The 19,471-nt window shown below is 40.6% G+C and overlaps 1 protein-coding gene across 5 annotated transcripts; it reads right to left on the bottom strand.

The window, feature by feature from the left end:
* Positions 1-10,836: 10,836 nt before the first annotated feature.
* On the bottom strand, positions 10,837-19,254 carry LOC126999275 (uncharacterized). Of its 5 annotated transcripts, XR_007753194.1 has the most exons (7): positions 19,093-19,254; positions 16,267-16,382; positions 15,710-15,841; positions 12,914-13,045; positions 12,386-12,491; positions 11,546-11,736; positions 10,837-11,412 (listed from the first exon to the last, which is right to left on the bottom strand). XR_007753194.1 is itself a non-coding variant. In XM_050861676.1 (6 exons), exons 2-6 carry the CDS (start codon positions 16,375-16,377, stop codon positions 11,639-11,641), a joined length of 579 nt encoding a protein of 192 aa, XP_050717633.1. In that variant the 5' UTR covers positions 16,378-16,382; positions 19,093-19,254; the 3' UTR covers positions 10,837-11,638. The 5 variants fall into 5 exon arrangements, 4 of the variants coding, with proteins under 4 accessions (XP_050717633.1, XP_050717636.1, XP_050717635.1 ...); XM_050861676.1 differs by having other exon boundaries at positions 10,837-11,736; XM_050861679.1 differs by having other exon boundaries at positions 10,837-11,736; positions 12,386-12,488; positions 19,093-19,253.
* Positions 19,255-19,471: the final 217 nt, after the last annotated feature.

The raw sequence follows: 19,471 nt of genomic DNA, 5'->3' as shown, positions 1-19,471 counted from the left end.
GTGTGTGTGTGTGTGTGTGTGTGTGTGTGTGTGTGTGTGTGTAGTTGCGGTCCATTTTCCTTTGTTTGTATGTGTCCAATGATCTGTTTCTGGGCCTGTTTGTATGTGTGTTAGTAAGTATGTAGGTCTATGGAGAGAGAGAGAGAGAGAGAGAGAGAGAGAGAGAGAGAGAGAGAGAGAGAGAGAGAGAGAGAGAGAGAGAGAGAGAGAGAGAGAGAGAGAAGGGGGGTTAAGGGAAAAAATATATAAGAGAATGAAATAAAGAAAGGAAGGAAGGAAAATAGGAAGGAAGGAAGGAAGGAAGGAAGAAGAAAAGGAAAGGAAGGAAGTAAAGAAGAAAGGGACTAATAAAAGAAAATAAAAGAACACACACACACACACACACACAAACACTTTCAATAATCTGATGGTAATACTTTCCCAAATATCAACACAGACCAATTAAGAGAAGCTGGTAACCGCACCGTATACCTGTGTGTGTGTGTGTGTGTGTGTGTGTGTGTGTGTGTGTGTGTGTGTGTGTGTGTGCGACCCATAATGAACGGTAAAAACAGGTGTGAGATACGGAGAAAGAGAGAGAGAGAGAGAGAGAGAGAGAGAGAGAGAGAGAGAGAGAGAGAGAGAGAGAGAGAGATGGCATACTTCCCTTTATCTTCCCTATCTTCCTTTTTCTTCTCTCCCTTCCCTTTCTATTTACCTCCTCCTCCTCCTCCTCCTCCTCCTTTCCTTCCTTTCTTCCTCCCTTCCATCCAACTTCCTGCCGTCTTTACCTATTTACCTCCTCTCCCTCTTCTTTCCTCCCTTCCTTCCTTCCTTCCTTCCTTCCTTCTTTCCTCCCTTCCTCCACACCTAACCTACCAATTATATGTTCATTAAAGGTAAGAAAGGGAAGAGATAGATAGATAGATAGATAGATAGATAGATAGATAGATAGACATAGAGATTATAAGACATAAAAACAAGAGGATTGTGCAACGAAGAAATGAAAAAGGAAACAAAAAAATATGTGACTTTCTGAATATTGTAAGAGGAAGACGAACTTGAGAGAGAGAGAGAGAGAGAGAGAGAGAGAGAGAGAGAGAGAGAGAGAGAGAGAGAGAGAGAGAGAGAGAGAGAGAGAGAGAGAGAGAGAGAGAGAGAGAGAGAGAAATGGTAAAAAGAGAGGTAGAAGAGAGGGAAAGGAGGTAAAAAACAGGAAAAAGTGAAAGAGAAAAAAAAGAAAGAAAAGGATAGAGAAAAATATTAAATCATCGCGTCACCGAGAGAGAGAGAGAGAGAGAGAGAGAGAGAGAGAGAGAGAGAGAGAGAGAGAGAGAGAGAGAGAGAGAGAGAGAGAGGTATACCGGATGTCGTGGTGAACGATTCTTTCCCTCCATCTTGTGAGAAAGTGTGAAAGCTTTAAGATTTTCCCTCCCTTCCTCCCTTCTTTCCTCCCCTCCTTCCTCTACTTTCCTCCACTCCGATCACGACACCACCATTATTTTCTCTCTCTCTCTCTCTCTCTCTCTCTCTCTCTCTCTCTCTCTCTCTCTCTCTCTCTCTCTCTCTCTCTCTGGTTAACGTATACATAATTTGCCATACAGACACAACATCTCTCTCTCTCTCTCTCTGTCTCTCTCTCTCTCTCTCTGTTAACGTACACACTCATACAGACACAACATCTCTCTCTCGTTAACGTACACAATTTGCCATACAGACACAATCTCTCTCTCTCTCTCTCTCTCTCTCTCTCTCTCGGCAACAGGTGGCAGTGCAGGCGACAGGTGTGTGTGTGTCTCATTAATCAGTACAGTCACACTTCAGGTAAGGAGAATGGGAGCTTTTTTTCTAGAAAAACAAGGGAAGCAGCCTGAGGGGACGCAAATAAAGGTGCAAAAAAACCCCGCTAAGTACGTTACTACTCCCGTAAACAGAAGACAGATGGAGGAGCCGGAGAGGGATGGATTCGGTTGGAGAGTGTCGTGATACAGATGAAGGAAGGCTGCCCCAGAGTTTACCAGGGAAAGGGATGAAAGAGTGAAGATGCAGGTTAACTTTTGCATAAGAAATTTGGATGGCATATAGGGGCCGTCGGTGTGGGGAGGGAGGCATGCAGATAGCGAGTTCAGAAGAGCAGTTACAATGAAAATATCGACAGAGGATGGATAGAGATGCAATACTGCAGCGGATTTATGAGGTAGAAGACTGTCAGTAAGAGGAGAGGAGTTGAGGGGACGCTTTAATCTGTCCAAACGGGTTGTGTGTATGGAGTCGCCCCCCCTCCCCGACTCTTACATACTTGAGATGCATACCCCATACGAGGGCGGACAAGGCCCCTGTATGTGGATAACATCTGTGAGGAGGAAAAGAGCTGGCGGAGACGAGATACAGAGCTAGAGATATGCCGATACCACGATGTTGGCCGATACCGATACCAATACTCTCCTTTGAGGGGATACCGATACCGATACTCTTTCGACATGATACCGATACAGACACTCCGATACTGATAAATGGCCGATATATTTTGCCGATACCGATACCTGATATTTTTTTTAGTTTGATTACATATCTATATGATTATAGAAGTATAGAGCTACTTGTATTTTAAAATAAGGAAAAAAGGCACTTCGAAAAACTATATTTGGATGGTCTTGAAAGTTGATGGTAAAGAAAAAAGAAAAAACGAAAGTCATGTTTGTCTTGAATCACGTCATTAATAAGCCAGAAAAGTATCGGACTATCGGTCATATTTTCACCTTGACGATACCGATACCGATACTACAAATCAAGGCCGATACTGCCGATACTGATACCGATACTGATACCACCGGCAAATCTCTATGTAGCAAAACACCTAACCTCGTAGTAGCAGTAATAGAAGTAGCAGTAGTAGTAGTAGTAGTAGTAGTAGTAGTAGTAGTAGTAGTAGTAGTAGTAGTAGTAGTAGTAGTAGTAGTAGTAGTAGTAGTAGTAGTAGTAGTAGTAGTAGTAGTAGTAGTAGTAGTAGTAGTAGTAGAGAATGAAAGGGAAAAGGAGAAAAGAAGGAAGGGAAGGAAGGCAGGAGAAGAACGAGAAGAGAAAAAGGGAAGGAAGGAGAAACAAGGGAAGGGAGAAGAAAAGTGAAAGAAAGGAGGGAAGGAGAGAAAAAAAAAGAGGAAAAGAGAAGGAAAGGGAGACAAAGAAAAAAGCAAACGAGAGAAGGAACGAAGGAAAAGGAAGGAGAGAATAAAGGAGAAGGAGGGAAAGAAGAAGAGGGAAGGAAAGAAGACAGAGAGAAAGAAGAAGAGGAGCAGAGATGAGAAGAAGAGAAAGGAATGGAGAAGGAAACGAAAATAAAGAAGAGGAACACGATAAAATGGAAGAAATGAAAGAAAGAATAGGAGAGGAAGAAAGGGGAAGAGAAGGAGAAAAGAAGGGAGATAGAGAAGAGAAAAGAAAGGAAGGGAAGGAGGAAAGAAGGGAAAAAAAGAGAGGAGAGGAAAGGGAAGGGAAGGGAAAGGAAGGGAAGAGAGAAGGAAACAAAAGGAGGGAAGGAGGGAAGAAGGGAAAAAGAGAAAGAGGGAAGGAGGGGATGGGAAGAGAAGACAAGAGAAGGGAAGGGAAGGGAAGGGAAGGGAAAGGAATGGAAGGGAATGGAAGGGAAGAGAAGGGAAGGGAAGGGAAGGGAAGGGAAGGGAAGAGAAGGGAAGGGAAGGGAACGGAAGAGAAGGGAAAGGAAGGGAACGGAAGGGAAGGAAGGAAAGAAAGGAAAGAAGGAATGGAGAAGGAAGGGAAGGGGAGGGAAGAGAAGAGAAGAGAAGAGAAGGGAAGGGAAGGGAAGGAAAGGGAAGGGAAGAAAGGGGGGAATGAGGGAAGGAAAGAAAGGAAGGGAAGAAGAGAGAAAAAGGGAAGAAGGGAAAGTAAAGAAGAGAACGTAAGGGAAAAGGGAACGAAAATAAGAAAGGAGAAGAAAGAAAAGGGAAGGAGAGAAGAAGAGAAACGGAGAGGAAGATGGAAGGAGGGAAGGGAGGAAAAGAAAATAAGGGAGAAGAGAAAAAAATAAAGGAAGAAATAATGAAAAGGAATGAGGGAAGGAAGAAGAGGAAATGAAAGAAAGGGAGAATGGAAAGAGGAGGAGAAAATAAGGGAGAAGAGAAAAAGAGTAAAGGGAAGGAAGGAAGAAGAGAAAAGAAAGAAGTGAAGAAGAGAAGGAAAAAGAAGAGGAGAGAAAGGGAAGGAGGAAAGGGAAGAAGAGCAAAGAAGAGAAAGAAAGGAGGAAGGAAGGGAAAGAGAGAAGAAAAAAAGGAAAGGAGGGAAAAGGGAAGAAAAGGAGAGATGATAAGAAAATAAGAGAAAGAAAGGAAGAAGGGAAGGAAGGTAAAAAAAAAAGGAGAACGTAAGGGAGATGGGAACGAGAATAAAAAAACATGAGAAAAACAAAAGAAAAAGAAAACAAAAACAAACAGGTGTACAGGGGCCAGGTAAGTGAGTGTGTGTGCCTAGTAATTAATGGATGCATCAGCTGGCACAGGTATGGTGTTGTTGTGGTGGTGGCGGTGATGACACGGTGGTGGTGATGGTGGTGGTGATGGTGGTGGTGATGACTGTCATTGTGGTCAGTGTGTTATTATTTATGTTGGGGACACGATGATTTACTGAGGTCCTCCTAACAATAATATAGTATTAGTAGTAGTAGTAGTAGTAGTTGTTGTAGTAGTAGTAGTAGAAGTAGTAGTGGTAGTAGTAGTAGTAGCCACCACCATCTCCAATATGGACTATGAAGCCACAGTGGTGGAGAGTGACATTAGGGTGGGTCGGGAGTGACTTGAGTAGGGAAGGAAAGGGGGATCTAGACGTAATAGATGATAGGTGATTTAGTGTCAGGTAGTATTAGCGATATGGTTGGATGCCACAGTCATTAGCGAACAGAGTTGGGGCTAATGACCTCCAAACTATGGAGCCCTCCATGATTATGTGTCGGGAAAATAAACATGGGTGGAGGTATCATTTATGTAGTAAAAAAAAAAGTAGTAGTAGTAGTAGTAGTAGTAGTAGTAGTAGTAGTAGTAGTAGTAGTAGTAGTAGTAGTAGTAGTAGTACAGACAATAGTAAAAATAATAATAATGAAAATTATAAAAAGAACAACAACAACAACAGCAACAACAACAACAACAACAACAACAACAACAACAACAATAATAATAATAATAATAATAATAATAATAATAATAATAATAATAATAATCATGGTGAAAGGGAAGGTGCGGTGCTCAGAGAGAGAGAGAGGGAGAGAGATTATGGGGATGAAAGTGAGGTTTCTCTGTCATTATTATGATTATTACATGTCAGTGTTGTTGTTGCTATTTTTTGTTGTCTCCGGTCTCTCTCTCTCTCTCTCTCCATCATATCCGTTCATGTCCTCTTTTTAAAATAGTATTACCTAATTAACCTGCTGTACCCCCTCTCCAGTTCATGTTAGCCTGCTACCACTATGGACAAGCTTTCATTTTTAAGGTCATGAGCGGCTCGGTTGGTTCTGCAGCAAAGATATCAACAGGCTTCTTGTTTCCGCTACCTTAACTTGCGTTCTATTAAATTATGTCACGCACGAGTTATCCTTTTAGTTTTAGTTTTCTCTGAGTCAAATCACTAAAATCATAGATAGGAATCATGTGACGTCATCATCCTGTGTATTTTCCTTCCGTAGGTACACATTTGCCTACTGAATTTGGTATGTAAGAGATGAAATAAATTGAAAGGGAAGTGTGGAGAAATAACCAGACTTGAATTATCTGGTTTCTGTTGTGGTTGCAAATCACTCAGTCGGTTATCAAACACTGGACGGTACGGTTTGAGGTTAAATAATTCGTTAGATACCTTTTTCAAGTGCCCTCGTGAACCCGTTTCCATACCCCGCGCTGGTACTGCCGAGGCATTACTCCAAGGACACCCGCCATAGTTTCATTGATTCGCCTAATTTGTTCAGCATACTCTTCCCAATTCTTTAGGAAACCATGTTGATTTCATTCTTCTCATTTATTCTTTTCATTTATTTAGCAGAGTTTTCACAGTACGGTGAAGCATGTGTGACGGTTGTTTTTATTTTATATTTTAAAAGGGCGTGAAGCATAAATGTGAAGAATAAATGAAATTAATTAGATAAATGTGAAGTCTGCTAAAGAACTGTGAAGTTTACTAAATAATGTAAAGTATCTATACCTAAATGTGAAAAATATATGTGAAGAATAAATGAGAAGGATGAAATGAATGTGATGTCTGCTGAATAACTGTGAAAACTCTGCTAAATAAATGAAAAGAATAAATGAGAAGAATGAAATCAACGTGGTTTCCTAAAGAATTGGGAAGAGTCTGCTGATTAAATGAGGCGAATTAATGAAACAATGTGAAATGTGCTAAATCATCGTGAAGAGTTTGCTAGATAAATGCGAAGAATAGCTTAAAAGTGAATAATGAATGAGAAAAAATAATTGAATGAGAAGCCTGCTAAATAATTGTGAAGGGTCCTAGATAAATGTGAAGAATAGCCTAAGATGAAATGTGCTAAATCATCGTGAAGAGTATGTTAGATAAATGTGAAAAATAGTCTAAAAGTGAAAAACAAGTGTTAGTAGCACAAAAACTGTGCTAGATCGGCGTCGCATGACCCTCCAACACCCCCCCAACAATATATATTATGCAATTTTTGTATAGGGTTCTAAAATGGAAAATGATTGATTGGTTGATTAAATGCTGAAAAGTAAAGATGGCGCCACTATAAACACTTGCCTGCGCCACAACGGGCTGGGGCCGACCATCAGGCCCTACTAGAAAAGCCTACCGGCGACACAGGCCATGTTGTAGGGTTCATCAGAGCTAACAAATGTTATTTGAAGAGAAAAACAACAACAACAAGATGGTCAATCTTTTAATCGGCGTCTGCGACGCCGATAAAAAATGAGATAAAATAAATGAATAAGAAGTTTGATAAATAATTGTGAAGAGTCCTACTAAAAAAAGGAGGTAAATGTGAAGAATAGCCTCAGGTGAAATGTGCTAAATCATCGTGAAAAGTCTGCTTAATAAATGCGAAGAATAGCCAAAATGTGAAAAATAAATGAGAAAAAATAAATGAATGAGAAGTCTACTGAAATAATGAAGTCTGCTTAATAAATGCGAAGAATAGCCAAAATGTGAAAAATAAATGAGAAAAAATAAATGAATGAGAAGTCTCCTGAAATAATGAAGTCTGCTTAATAAATGTGAAGAATAAATGAGAAGAAGAGGACGTACGATTTCGGAGCTAATCAAATGTTTGTATGTTGTTTTTAATGTGTTATTCTCGGTGCTGTGTTATGGAATTAATGTTTTAGATGTTTGCAATGCCGGCGTATGATTGACTAGTGTTAATGTTCATTCTTCCACTTGATCGAGTGACTATATAGACCATGAAGAAAGAAAGAAGCAACATGAGAGTGGCGGAGCGCAGGGCAGGGCAGGAGCGTCTTGAGGGAAAATAAATCAATAAATAAACAAGGACAAAATTGAGCGACCAAGCGTTTCTATTTTTATCCTTAGCACAGGGTAGAGTTTTATTTGATGTTACTGGTGAATTATAATATAGCATTGTGATATCAAGTAGGCTAAAGACGTGAAAGAGTTAAGGTTCTTCATCTCATACTACACACTTAAATTTACTCTGACGCATACAAGTTAGCCAGACAATTTTTCAAAATATTATTTTAGTCTAGCTCTAAAATATTATTGGTTCTTGTTATTTATTTGAGGCAAAGAAAACCAAGTCTTTATGGGTAACACTACAATAAAATTCTTCATATGGAGAAATTTTGCTTTCGCCTCTACTACTACTACTACTACTACTACTACTACTAATAATAATAATAATAATAATAATAATAATAATAATAATAATAATAATAATAATAATAACGAGCTATGAATAATTATTTCAGGTGGGAATAGTTGTCAAGTTAACAAAAACTTCAAAATTCATAAGAAAATAATATATGTATAAATAAATATGAGTTACTGAAATAAAAAAACAGAAATGTTGAGTAAACACCTCTCTCTCTCTCTCTCTCTCAGCAGGAAAATGACTTGCGGAAGTGTGTGTATGTGTGTATGTGTGTGTCCGCTTTCATGCGCGTACATTCGATGACATTCAGTTACACACACACACACACACACACACACACTAACAACTACATTATACGGAAGAGAGAGAGAGAGAGAGAGAGAGAGAGAGAGAGAGAGAGAGAGAGAGAGAGAGAGAGGGGTATGGGGGAGAAAGAGGGCGGTGGGCAGAGAGAGTGCGGGGAGAAGGAGGAGGGTAGGACACAAAGCAAGAACAAACAACAGCAGACCTGCTGGTCCTTACGAGGCTGTTTGTGAAAAGCTACACTAACTAACTAATCAAAGGTGGAAGATGAAGGACAGCAAAGGCGAAGGCTCCTCCCCACCCCCCCATCCCTCCAGCCAAAGCTGGCAAGAAAGGAAAAAGAACCATGCAGGAGGGAGGGGATGGGAGTAGGGGATGTTAACAATGTTAACCACAATCGTTACCCCCATCCCTCTCTCCCCCCCTCTCTCTCTCTCTCTCTCTCTCTCTCTCTCTCTCTCTCTCTCATATAGGTAGTTCCTTACCTTTCAGAGCATGTCGTACCTTTCATGGCGTTTCCAGCTTCCTGTCTGTCCTCACTCCTCATGTTTTCCAAGGTCATGATGGCACCGCAAACATTTTCTACGCCTTTCTGTAAAGCTACATGACCTCTTCTTGTACATTATTCTCCTTCTTCCTGTAAAGCTATTTGACCTCTTCGTCTTCTTTTTACCCCTTTCTGCAAAGCTATTTGACTTTTTTCATGTAAAGCTGTTTCACTTCCTTTTTTTTCTACGCCTTCCTGTAAAGCTACATGACCTCTTCTTGTTCTTCTTCTTCCTCTAAAGCTATTTGACCTCCTCTTCTTCTTTTTACCCCTTCCTGTAAAGCTATTCGACATCTTTTTACCCCTTCCTGTAAAGCTATTTGACATCTTTTTACCCCTTCCTGTAAAGCTATTTGACATCTTTTTACCCCTTCCTGTAAAGCTATTCGACATCTTTTACCCCTTCCTGTAAAGCTATTTTGATATCTTTTTACCCCTTCCTGTAAAGCTATTTTGATATCTTTTTACCCCTTCCTGTAAAGCTATTTGACATCTTTTTACCCCTTCCTGTAAAGCTATTCGACATCTTTTTACCCCTTCCTGTAAAGCTATTCGACATCTTTTACCCCTTCCTGTAAAGCTATTTTGATATCTTTTTACCCCTTCCTGTAAAGCTATTTTGATATCTTTTTACCCCTTCCTGTAAAGCTATTTTGATATCTTTTTACCCCTTCCTGTAAAGCTATTTTGATATCTTTTTACCCCTTCCTGTAAAGCTATTTTGATATCTTTTTACCCCTTCCTGTAAAGCTATTTGACATCTTTTTACCCCTTCCTGTAAAGCTATTTGACTTCTTTTTACCCCTTCCTGTAAAGCTATTTGACATCTTTTACCCCTTCCTGTAAAGCTATTTGACATCTTTTACCCCTTCCTGTAAAGCTATTTGACTTCTTTTTACCCCTTCCTGTAAAGCTATTTGACTTCTTTTTACCCCTTCCTGTAAAGCTATTTAACTTTTTTTGCCACTTCCTGTAAAGCTATTTGACTTCTTTTTACCTCTTCCTGTAAAGCTATTTGACTTCTTTTTACCCCTTCCTGTAAAGCTATATGACATCTTTTTACTCCTTCCTGTAAAGCTATTTGACTTCTTTTTACCCCTTCCTGTAAAGCTATTTGACATCTTTTTACTCCTTCCTGTAAAGCTATTTGACATCTTTTTACCCCTTCCTGTAAAGCTATTTGACATCTTTTTACCCCTTCCTGTAAAGCTATTTGACATCTTTTTACCCCTTCCTGTAAAGCTATTTGACATCTTTTTACCCCTTCCTGTAAAGCTATTTGACTTCTTTTTACCCCTTCCTGTAAAGCTATTTGACATCTTTTTACCCCTTCCTGTAAAGCTATTTGACTTCTTTTTACCCCTTTCTGTAAAGCTATTTTGATATCTTTTTACCCCTTCCTGTAAAGCTATTTGAGTTCTTTTTACCCCTTTCTGTAAACTAGTGTAATGCTATTTCATTCCTTTTTTACCGCCTTCCTGTAAAGCTATTTGACCTCTTCTTCATCTTTTGACCTGTTCTTGGTTCTTTACTCTTGGACACTTCACTATGCACTTGGCGCCGTTTTTCCATCCACTTTGCTAACTTTTATATTTTCCGTAAGTTTTATCCTATACTTTTGGTCTTTTCGTATTTCCCTTTTACCTTGTTTGTTTTCTCACACACAAACACACGCACACGTACGCAACACCCTCCCCCTTCTGTTTCTCGTTCAGTACTAAAGAGTAAACAAAAGATCTCCCACCATATTTGATTGGGATTCGGTGATGGTTCCTCTTTCGGCACTATCATAAATGTAAAATGATCTGCTTTTGGAATTTAATTACGAATGAGTTATGGTTCTTATTTTATTTTGTCCTTTGAGCAGTTAAAACATATATAATGAAAAGGACAGAAGTATAAAAAGCCTCTACTGCAGTTGTTGTATTCAATGTCTTTTATTATGTTCTTATATGTTGTTTTATCTTTCCTTATAATTTTTGTGTTTTCATGAGTTTTTTTTTTTCTTATAACTCCTGTGTGTTTATTTTGATGATAGTTTTAATTTCGTCTATTGGTTTATTTTTCTTATAATTTCTTTGTGTTAATTTTGATGCTTATGAGGTTACATGATAGCCTACTCTCTCTCTCTCTCTCTCATTGTCAACAATAATACTGGTAAACATTTTATTACTAGAATATAAATAGTAACATTTCTTTCACTAATTTTCTCTTCAATTTATAAATACATAGTAGTTATAAGATTAATGCCGTATAGGCTACATATATATTTGTCTTTCTTTCGTTATGGTTAAAATGAGAAGTAAAAGAAGAAAATCACAACCATAAACACTATAAAAAGTGTAGAAATTGTAACATGTGAAATTCTGTCTCTATCTCTATATCTACATTGGTGACCTTTTACTTATCAACCTCTTTATTTATCTTTTATTTTCTTCACACCATCTTCATTTTTCTCTCTCTCCTTCCCGTCCCCACCTCCTTACCTTCTTCCTTCCCTTCCCTTATCTCCTTTCTCTACTCTTTCTTCCTTTTTCCACATTTCCCATTCTCTTTCCTTACTCATACTGTACCTTCCTACCTTCCTTTTTTTCTCCTTCCATTTCCAACACTTTCTCTTCTCTCCCTTTCGTTTCCTCATTCTTCGTGTTGATTCTTCCCAACTTTCCTATTTTCTCCTTTTCCCTTCTCTATATTCTTTCTCTATTCCTTCTTCCACTTTCCTACCCTTTTATTTTTTCCACAACACACTATTCTTCCTATTCTGCTCTCCTAGTCATCCCTCTTCTTCGTTGTTTTCCCTCTCTCTCTCTCCTTTCCATTATACTTTCTTCCTCTACTCTTTCCTCCGCTTTCCTAACCTTTTCTTTATCCACACAACACACTATTCTTCCTGTTCTTCTTCTATACCCATCCTTCTTCTTTTTCTACTTCCGTGACCTGTGACCTCGCCCTTACATGTTGGTGGAGCAGTTGGACTCCTCATCCCCCTCGATTTTGGACATGGCCGGGTTCTCGTAGCCAATGGGGGTAGAGAGGATGGGAAGCCCGTCTGGTGGGAAGGGAGATGATTGATTGATAGTTTATTGTTGCAGGTAAACAACAAGGGAGAAGGTGGTATTAGTAGGGTCGATATTGTTAGACGCTTTCGGCTCTCACATCAACTATTTCCAAGGGCCAAAAAGGAGACCAGTCGGGTTCCTAAGTGATGTTTTAGGTTCATGATACAGGGGGGTCAACCTACCCCCAGGATCATAAAGCTACCCCTGGAAATGCCCCAAACTCCTACGAAAGCCTTGTCGAATATGTGTACTTGGGCGCCGAAGTATTTTTTTTTTTTAATATGACCCCACGGTCTTACCCTAACCCTTGCATTGCCCATGAAGACATAGTGCGGACAGAAAACAAAAACAAAGAAGAAACAGCCTATACATACACGGCCAATGTTGCCAGATTGTCGTACTCAGCCTCCTATGTTTGCCAAATTCCGACCCAAAAACTGCCTCCTCGACCCCAATAACTGCCTTCATATATAGTTCTCGTTAAAATGGTTAATTATTGGTGTTTTTTGGCAATAGCTATGGATCAGAAATAAATAAATAAATACGAGGCTCTGAGTACGATAATCTGGCAAGGGTGTACACGGCCCCTGCTTCTACTGTATGTAATCACTCCACCCCACAACAGGTCACCTCACCCACCTTTCTCGGGGCGCGGCTGCCAGCGGTACTGGTAAACGAGGCAGCCCAGAGCGAACATTGCAGCCACCACCAGGGCGGCCAGGATGCCAGTCACGAACTTGGTCTGCTTGGCGGGAGAAAGGGGAGAGGGAGTTAGTTACACAAAGATACATAGATTTCCAGGCCACACACAACCCAGTCACGAGGAGAGAGGGGGTACATAGAGATACATGCATAGATTTGCAGGCCACAAAAGAAAGGGATTAGTGATGAGGTTAGTGTTAAGGTGATATGTAGTGGTTAATGGTTAGTGCATGGTTAGTGATAGGAGGTCAGTAGTTTGATTATGGTGGTTAGTGAAACAGGTCAGTGGTTACTGATAAGAGATTAAATATAAGTTGTACCTTTGTGGGTAGTAATCGATTGGGAGTTATTTGACAGAGGTTAGTGGTAGGAGGTTAGTGATAGGAAATTATTGAGAGGTAGTTGACAGAGGTTAATGATAGGAAGTTAGTTGACAGAGGTTAGTGGTCAGTTTCGTGTCCTCACTTTGTACACGTCGGTCCACAGGTCATCCGGGGGCAGGGGGCGCACCTGGAGTTGGGCGGGGTACCCCTGGAGGTCGTTATTGTTGTTGTTCCTGAGACAGAGGTGTGTGCCCTCGTGGGACAGGGTGACCCTCTGGGGGAGGAGGAGGAGGAAAATATATTATTACTACGATTGTCTCGAGAATACATGATTAATTAAATAAATAAATATATAATACATTTACTTATTTATTTATTTATCTTAATTTATTTATATATATTTATAAATATATATATATATATATATATATATATATATATATATATATATATATATATATATATATATATATATATATATATATATATATATATATATACATACATACAGTCATCCCTCAAATAGTACGGTTTCGGTTTTATACGGATTGTCATGGAAGATTTTTTTTAGGATTTTTAAATTTCCCGCTCGTCGCACCAAGTAGCCATGGCGTGAGTGGCAACACTGTTCTACCAAAACACCTGCTGAAAGCACCCCAAAGCATTCGAGAAAGGTGTTCACCTTGCAGAAGAATTCAGATTTAGGAGAAGTTACGTTTTGGGATGAGTTACGTTGCAGTAGGGAGAGCATACCACGTGAATGAGAGCAGTGTTTGCTGTATCTATCATAGTGCTATGGTAACGGCGTCTCACTTGCAGCAAAATGGGGTACGCTGATCTTCCTGATGCAATGGAAGCACTTATGTGTTTGTTTGGGCCGCCATATTTGCTGATGACGTCAACACAGTACAGAGGCGTTCCACCTCTCAAAGCCGGGAGCGGAGCGATCGTGCCGAGTTGGCAACTCGTGCTGCCGTGTCACACGTTTGAGAGCACTCGGGACGTACCAAGAGTCAATTACCTTCCTCAAACGCAGCCCAGGAGTGTTTCAAGGGGGGGCACTAATTTTATACGGATTTTCGAATAGTACGGGGTTCATGAGTCCCTAACCCCCGTACTATTTGAGGGACGACTGTATATATATATATATATATATATATATATATATATATATATATATATATATATATATATATATATATATATATATATATATATATATATATATATATATATATATATATATATATATATATATATATATATATATATATATATATATATATATATATATATATATATATATATATATATATATATATATATATATACACACACACACACACACACATATTTATATCAAACATTGAATTAAAATTGATGTATCTGTAAGTGTCTCTCTCTCTCTCTCTCTCTCTCTCTCTCTCTCATATTTGCACCTTATTATGCTCTCACACACACACACACACACACACACACACACACACACACACACATTCATCCTCTCTTCTACAATAACAACAGCCCTCCCCCTCCTCCTCCTCCGACTACTACTAATACTACCACCTTTTCCTCTTCTCCTCGTCTACCTCCTTCTCATTCACCTCTTCTTCCTTCTCTTCCTTCTCTCCCTACTCCTTATCGTCCACTCTTCCTATATTCTTTTTCTTGTTGCTTTTTCTTCTCTCATAATCTCCCACTTTCATCTCCTTAATTACTACGACTCATACTGCTACTACTACTACAACTACCACTACTGCCACGACTACTACCACCACTACTACTACTACTACTACTACTACTACTACTACTAGCCTGTACTAGTCACTGTTCTTCCCCTAAATCTATTAACAGTGGTGTCCCACAGGGTTCTGTCCTATCTCCCACTCTTTTTCTGTTGTTCATTGATGATCTTCTTTCCAAAACGAACTGTCCAATCCATTCCTACGCCGATGATCCCACTCTGCATTACTCAACTTCTTTTAATAGAAGACCCACCCTACAGGAACTTAACGACTCAAGGCTGGAGGCTGCAGAACGCTGAGCCTCAGACCTTACTATTATTTCCGATTGGGGCAAGAAGAACCTGGTGTCCTTCAACGCCTCAAAAACGCAGTTTCTCCATCTATCCACTCGACACAATCTTCCAAACAACTATCCCCTATTCTTTGACAACACCCAGCTATCACCTTCCTTAACACTAAACATCCTCGGTCTATCCTTAACTCAAAATCTCAACTGGAAACTTCATATCTCATCTCTTACTAAATCAGCTTCCTCGAGGCTGGGCGTTCTGTACCGTCTCCGCCAGTTCTTCTCCCCTGCACAGTTGCTGTCCATATACAGGGGCCTTGTCCGCCCTCGTATGGAATATGCATCTCATGTGTGGAGGGGCTCCACTCACAGCTCTTCTGGACAGAGTGGAGGCTAAGGCTCTTCGTCTCATCAGCTCTCCTCCTCATACTGATAGTCTTCTACCTCTTAAATTCCGCCGCAATGTTGCCTCTCTTTCTATCTTCTATCGATATTTCCACGCTGACTGCTCTTCTGAACTTGCTAACTGCATGCCTCACCAACTCCCGCGGCCCCGCTGCACTCGACTTTCTACTCATGCTCATCCCTATACTGTCCAAACCCCTTATGCAAGAGTTAACCAGCATCTTCACTCTTTCATCCCTCACGCTGGTAAACTCTGGAACAATCTTCCTTCATCTGTATTTCCTCCTGCCTACGACTTGAACTCTTTCAAGAGGAGGGTATCAGGACACCTCTCCTTCCGTATTTGATCTTGCTTTCTGCCACCTCTTTTGTTTCTTTTTTAGGAGCAGCGAGTAGCGGGCTTTTTTTTTATTATTGTTTTCTTTTTTGTGTGTGCCCTTGAGCTGCCTCCTTTGTTGTAAAAAAAAAAAAAAAAAAAAAAACTACTACATCCCCTCACCTGGAAAAAGACGGTGGCGTTCTGGAAAACTACGATCTGTAGCTCATCATGATGCCCCACTTCAAGGGCGTCACCCTTCTGATGAAGCAGGAAGTAGGCCATGTCCCCGCTGCCGCTACACTCCAGCAGGAACTGAGGGGGGAGGAGAAAGAGGAGGAGGAGGAGGAGGAGCGAGAGCAGAAGGAAGAGGAGGTCGAGAAAGAGAAAGACGTGTATGATTATGATTATCAGAAGGAGGAGGAGGAGGAGGAGGAGGAGGACGAAGATATGAGATGCAAGTGGAAGAAAACGAAAGAGAGAAAAAGAGAGAAGTAACAAGAGAAAGAACAAGAGGAAGTGGACGAAATGGAGTACGAAGAGGAGGAGTAAAATAAGTATGGAGAAACGAAGTTGGAATTGGAGGTGGACGAGAAAAAAAGAAAAGGAAGAGGAGAAAGAAGAAGAGGAGGAGGAGGAAGATAATATAGGTAAATTCACAAGTAACATACACTCTGTCATTATCATTACTATTTTTATCATTATTATTAGTATTGTCATCATTATTAATTTGTACCCACCTCGTCACCTTCCTTTGGCATCACGGGGCTCATCACCGTCTCCGTGCCCAACACCAGCAGCGGGAACACCATCAACACCACCTTCATCACCACCAGCGACGAGAAGGCCATGGTGTCTGAGAGGAAAGGTGGTGGTGGTGATGAAAATTGGTGGTGGTGGTGATGATGGTGGTGAGGGTTTCTAGTGTTGGTGGTGGTGATGATAATGGTGAGGGTTGCTGGTGGTGGTGGTGATGATGGTTAAGGAGGTGGTGGTATTGTTTGGTCTAGTAGTGGTGAGAATGGTGATGATGGTGATGGCTAAGGAGGCGAAGGTGTTGTATTGTTTAGTAATAGTGGTGGTGATGATGATGGTGGTGATGATGACGAAAGAAATGTAATAGTAGAGTGTGGTGATAATGGTGATGGTGATGCTATGATGGTGATGGCTCAGGAAATGCAAGTGTTTGGTCTAGTGATGGAAGCGGTGGTGACGGTGGTGCAGGGCAAGAGATCATTTATTACCAAACACGCACACCTTTTATCTGGCACCATTGCACCACATCAATTCACGACAGGAAATGTAAACCAAAATAACAAACACCCGCCAGATTTTTTAAAACTGTGGCTGATTCGTCTTTTTCTTTCACTCGTTTTTCAATGCGTGGCTAGACGTTTTGTTTGAGTTTTTGTTACATTTTACGACTGAGTGTGTAATATGTCGGCTTAACCCTGTGAAAATCCATCGCTTCTAACTAACTCCGTTCAAGAGATCGAATTAAAAAGCCAAAGTAGACACATAACTGATAATAAATAGTAACACCACGTCTGAAAAAATCTGGTGAAAACAATAATAGTTTCGTTTGTCATTCTCTCATCTGTATAATGTTTTGTTTCTTATCATAACATATGGAGTAGTTATGCATCTCATGTGTGGGGCGGCTCCACTCACACAGCTCTCTTGGACAGAGTGGAGTCTAATAAGGCTCTTCGTCTCATCAGCTCTCCTCCTCTTACTGAAAGTCTTCTGCCTCTTCAATTCCGCCGCCATGTTGCCTCTCTATCTTCTATCGATATTTTCACGCTGACTGCTCTTCTGAACTTGCTAACTGCATGCCTCCCCCCTTCCCGCGACCTCGCCTCACACGACTTTCTACTCAAGCTCATCCCTTTACTGTCCAAATCCCTTATGCACGAGTTATCCAGCATTTTCACTCTTTCATCCCTCACGCAGGTAAACTCTGGAACAATCCTCCTTCATCTGTATTTCCTCCTGCCTACGACTTGAATTCTTTCAAGAGAAGGGTATCAGAACACCTCTCCTCCCGAAATTGACCTATCTTTCGGCCACTCCTCTTGAATCTTTGTAGGAGCAGTGAGTATATCAGTTTTTTTTTTTTTTTTTTTTTTTTTGCCCTTGAACTGCTTCCTCAACAGTAAAAAAAAAAAAAAAATTGTCCATTATGTGTGTGTGCGTGTGTCTTGTCTTAAAGATTTTCCCCCTTAATAGGGGGACAGGGCCTTTGGCCAAAAGGCGGCCTTGTAAGGGGGAGCGAGCGATGCAAAGCTCGTTACGGGGGTGGGGATACCTCCGCCGCCGCCACAGACACGAGTAGCAGCCGCCGAGCAGCGACGGAGGCACGGGCCCCCAGGGCAGGCGCCCAGAAGCAGCCCGTAGCAGGAGCCGGGCGAGCAACTAGGCAGTCTACTTCCGGCGGAAGGGCCGGCCAAGTTGCTCGCCCGACGAGGGCTGGCGTGCCACTCTGTGTGTGTGTGTCACCTTTGCCCTATAAGTTTCTACTTCCTTAAGAATTATAATTACTCCGTGCAGAAATGTTCCTCAGCCGTGCGTTTTATGTGTGTGTGAGTGTGTGTGTGTAACTGGATGGGTGTGTCTGCAGTGGGCGGGGTGAATCCATCTCCCTGTCTGGTGGTGGTGGTGGAAGTGATGGTGGTGGTGATAAGAATGACAAATGATGGCTTAAGACGATGACACAATAAATGAAGTAGATTTTTTGGCAATTGACGTCATTATCATTATTATTACTTATTACTTATTACTACTACTACTACTACAACTACTACTGCTACTTCTATCACCACCATTATTACTACTACTACTTCTACTATACTGCTACTACTACTTCTATTACCACCACTACTACTACTACTACTACTACTAATACTATACTCCTACTACTACTACTACTACTACTCCGGTTTTCACAAGTTGCTGTCAATCTTCTACTAATCCTTTCCGAAAGATAAGATTAGAAGAATTTATATATCCGTGAGAGAGAGAGAGAGAGAGAGAGAGAAAAAAAATAAATAAAGAAGTAAATAACAGAGCAGAAAGACGGCATTGAAATCTCCAGCTCTCTGATTATTATTATTATTATTATTATTATTATTATTATTATTATTATTATCATCATCATTTCTTGGGAGTATACACAAAAAAAGGATAAAGATAAAAGCAAGAGAACGTTTCACTGAGAACGGAAATCCATCCTGTCGTAATCTCTCTCTCTCTCTCTCTCTCTCTCTCTCTCTCTCTCTCTCTCTCTCTCTCTCTCTCTCTCTTTGACCTTGTCCCTCATAACAACAACAATACACACACACACACACACACACACACACACACACACACACACACACACACGCGCGCGACAAATAATTCTATAACTAAACAAACAAGTAACTAATAAATAAAATAACAAATAAAAAAAAAAAAACGATGCAACTTCAAGATTTCTTTCCTACTCTGTAATTTCACTTTCTCGCCACCATAAAAGTAAGAAAAAAGTAATTTATCTTAACTAATTCACTTCCTTTACCTTTACTTACCTTCTGGAGCTCAGCGGAGAGAGGTGGAGGAATGTGAGGAGTAAAAAGAGGGAAGGAGGGAGGTGTGGATTGAGACGGAGGACACGCAATACCTCTCCTGTGAACACCTGCGGACACACTGAGCCTTTAAACATTGTTGCCAGCTTGCCACCACCCCACCACCGCCACTGGATTATCGTAGTCGCTTCGTATTTTCCGGGTTTCTGATCCATGACTCTCGCAGAAAAGCATCAGTAAGTAACAGCTTAAATGATAACTTTGATTGATTAACGTTAATTGTTTGTGTGAGTATGACAGTTTTTGGCCTGAAACCAAAAAAGCCAGTTTTGAGTTCGACAATCTGGTGACGCTGCTCTCGTCCTGATATTAGACGCTTCCA

This window comes from Eriocheir sinensis, chromosome 16, assembly GCF_024679095.1.
Source record: "Eriocheir sinensis breed Jianghai 21 chromosome 16, ASM2467909v1, whole genome shotgun sequence".
Taxonomy (NCBI): domain Eukaryota; kingdom Metazoa; phylum Arthropoda; class Malacostraca; order Decapoda; family Varunidae; genus Eriocheir; species Eriocheir sinensis.
The sequence above is the reverse complement of the archived record's forward strand: the minus strand, read 5'-3'. Positions and strand labels throughout refer to the sequence as shown.

Coding starts and splice junctions, on each gene's coding strand:
- LOC126999275 (XM_050861676.1), bottom strand. CDS start 16,377: ATGGCCTTCTCGTCGCTGGTGGTGATGAAGGTGGTGTTGATGGTGTTC. Junction 13,046..15,709: donor ACGCCACCGTCTTTTTCCAG/GTGAGGGGATGT, acceptor CTCCTCCCCCAG/AGGGTCACCCTGTCCCACGA. Junction 12,492..12,913: donor TGTGGACCGACGTGTACAAA/GTGAGGACACGA, acceptor TCTCCCGCCAAG/CAGACCAAGTTCGTGACTGG.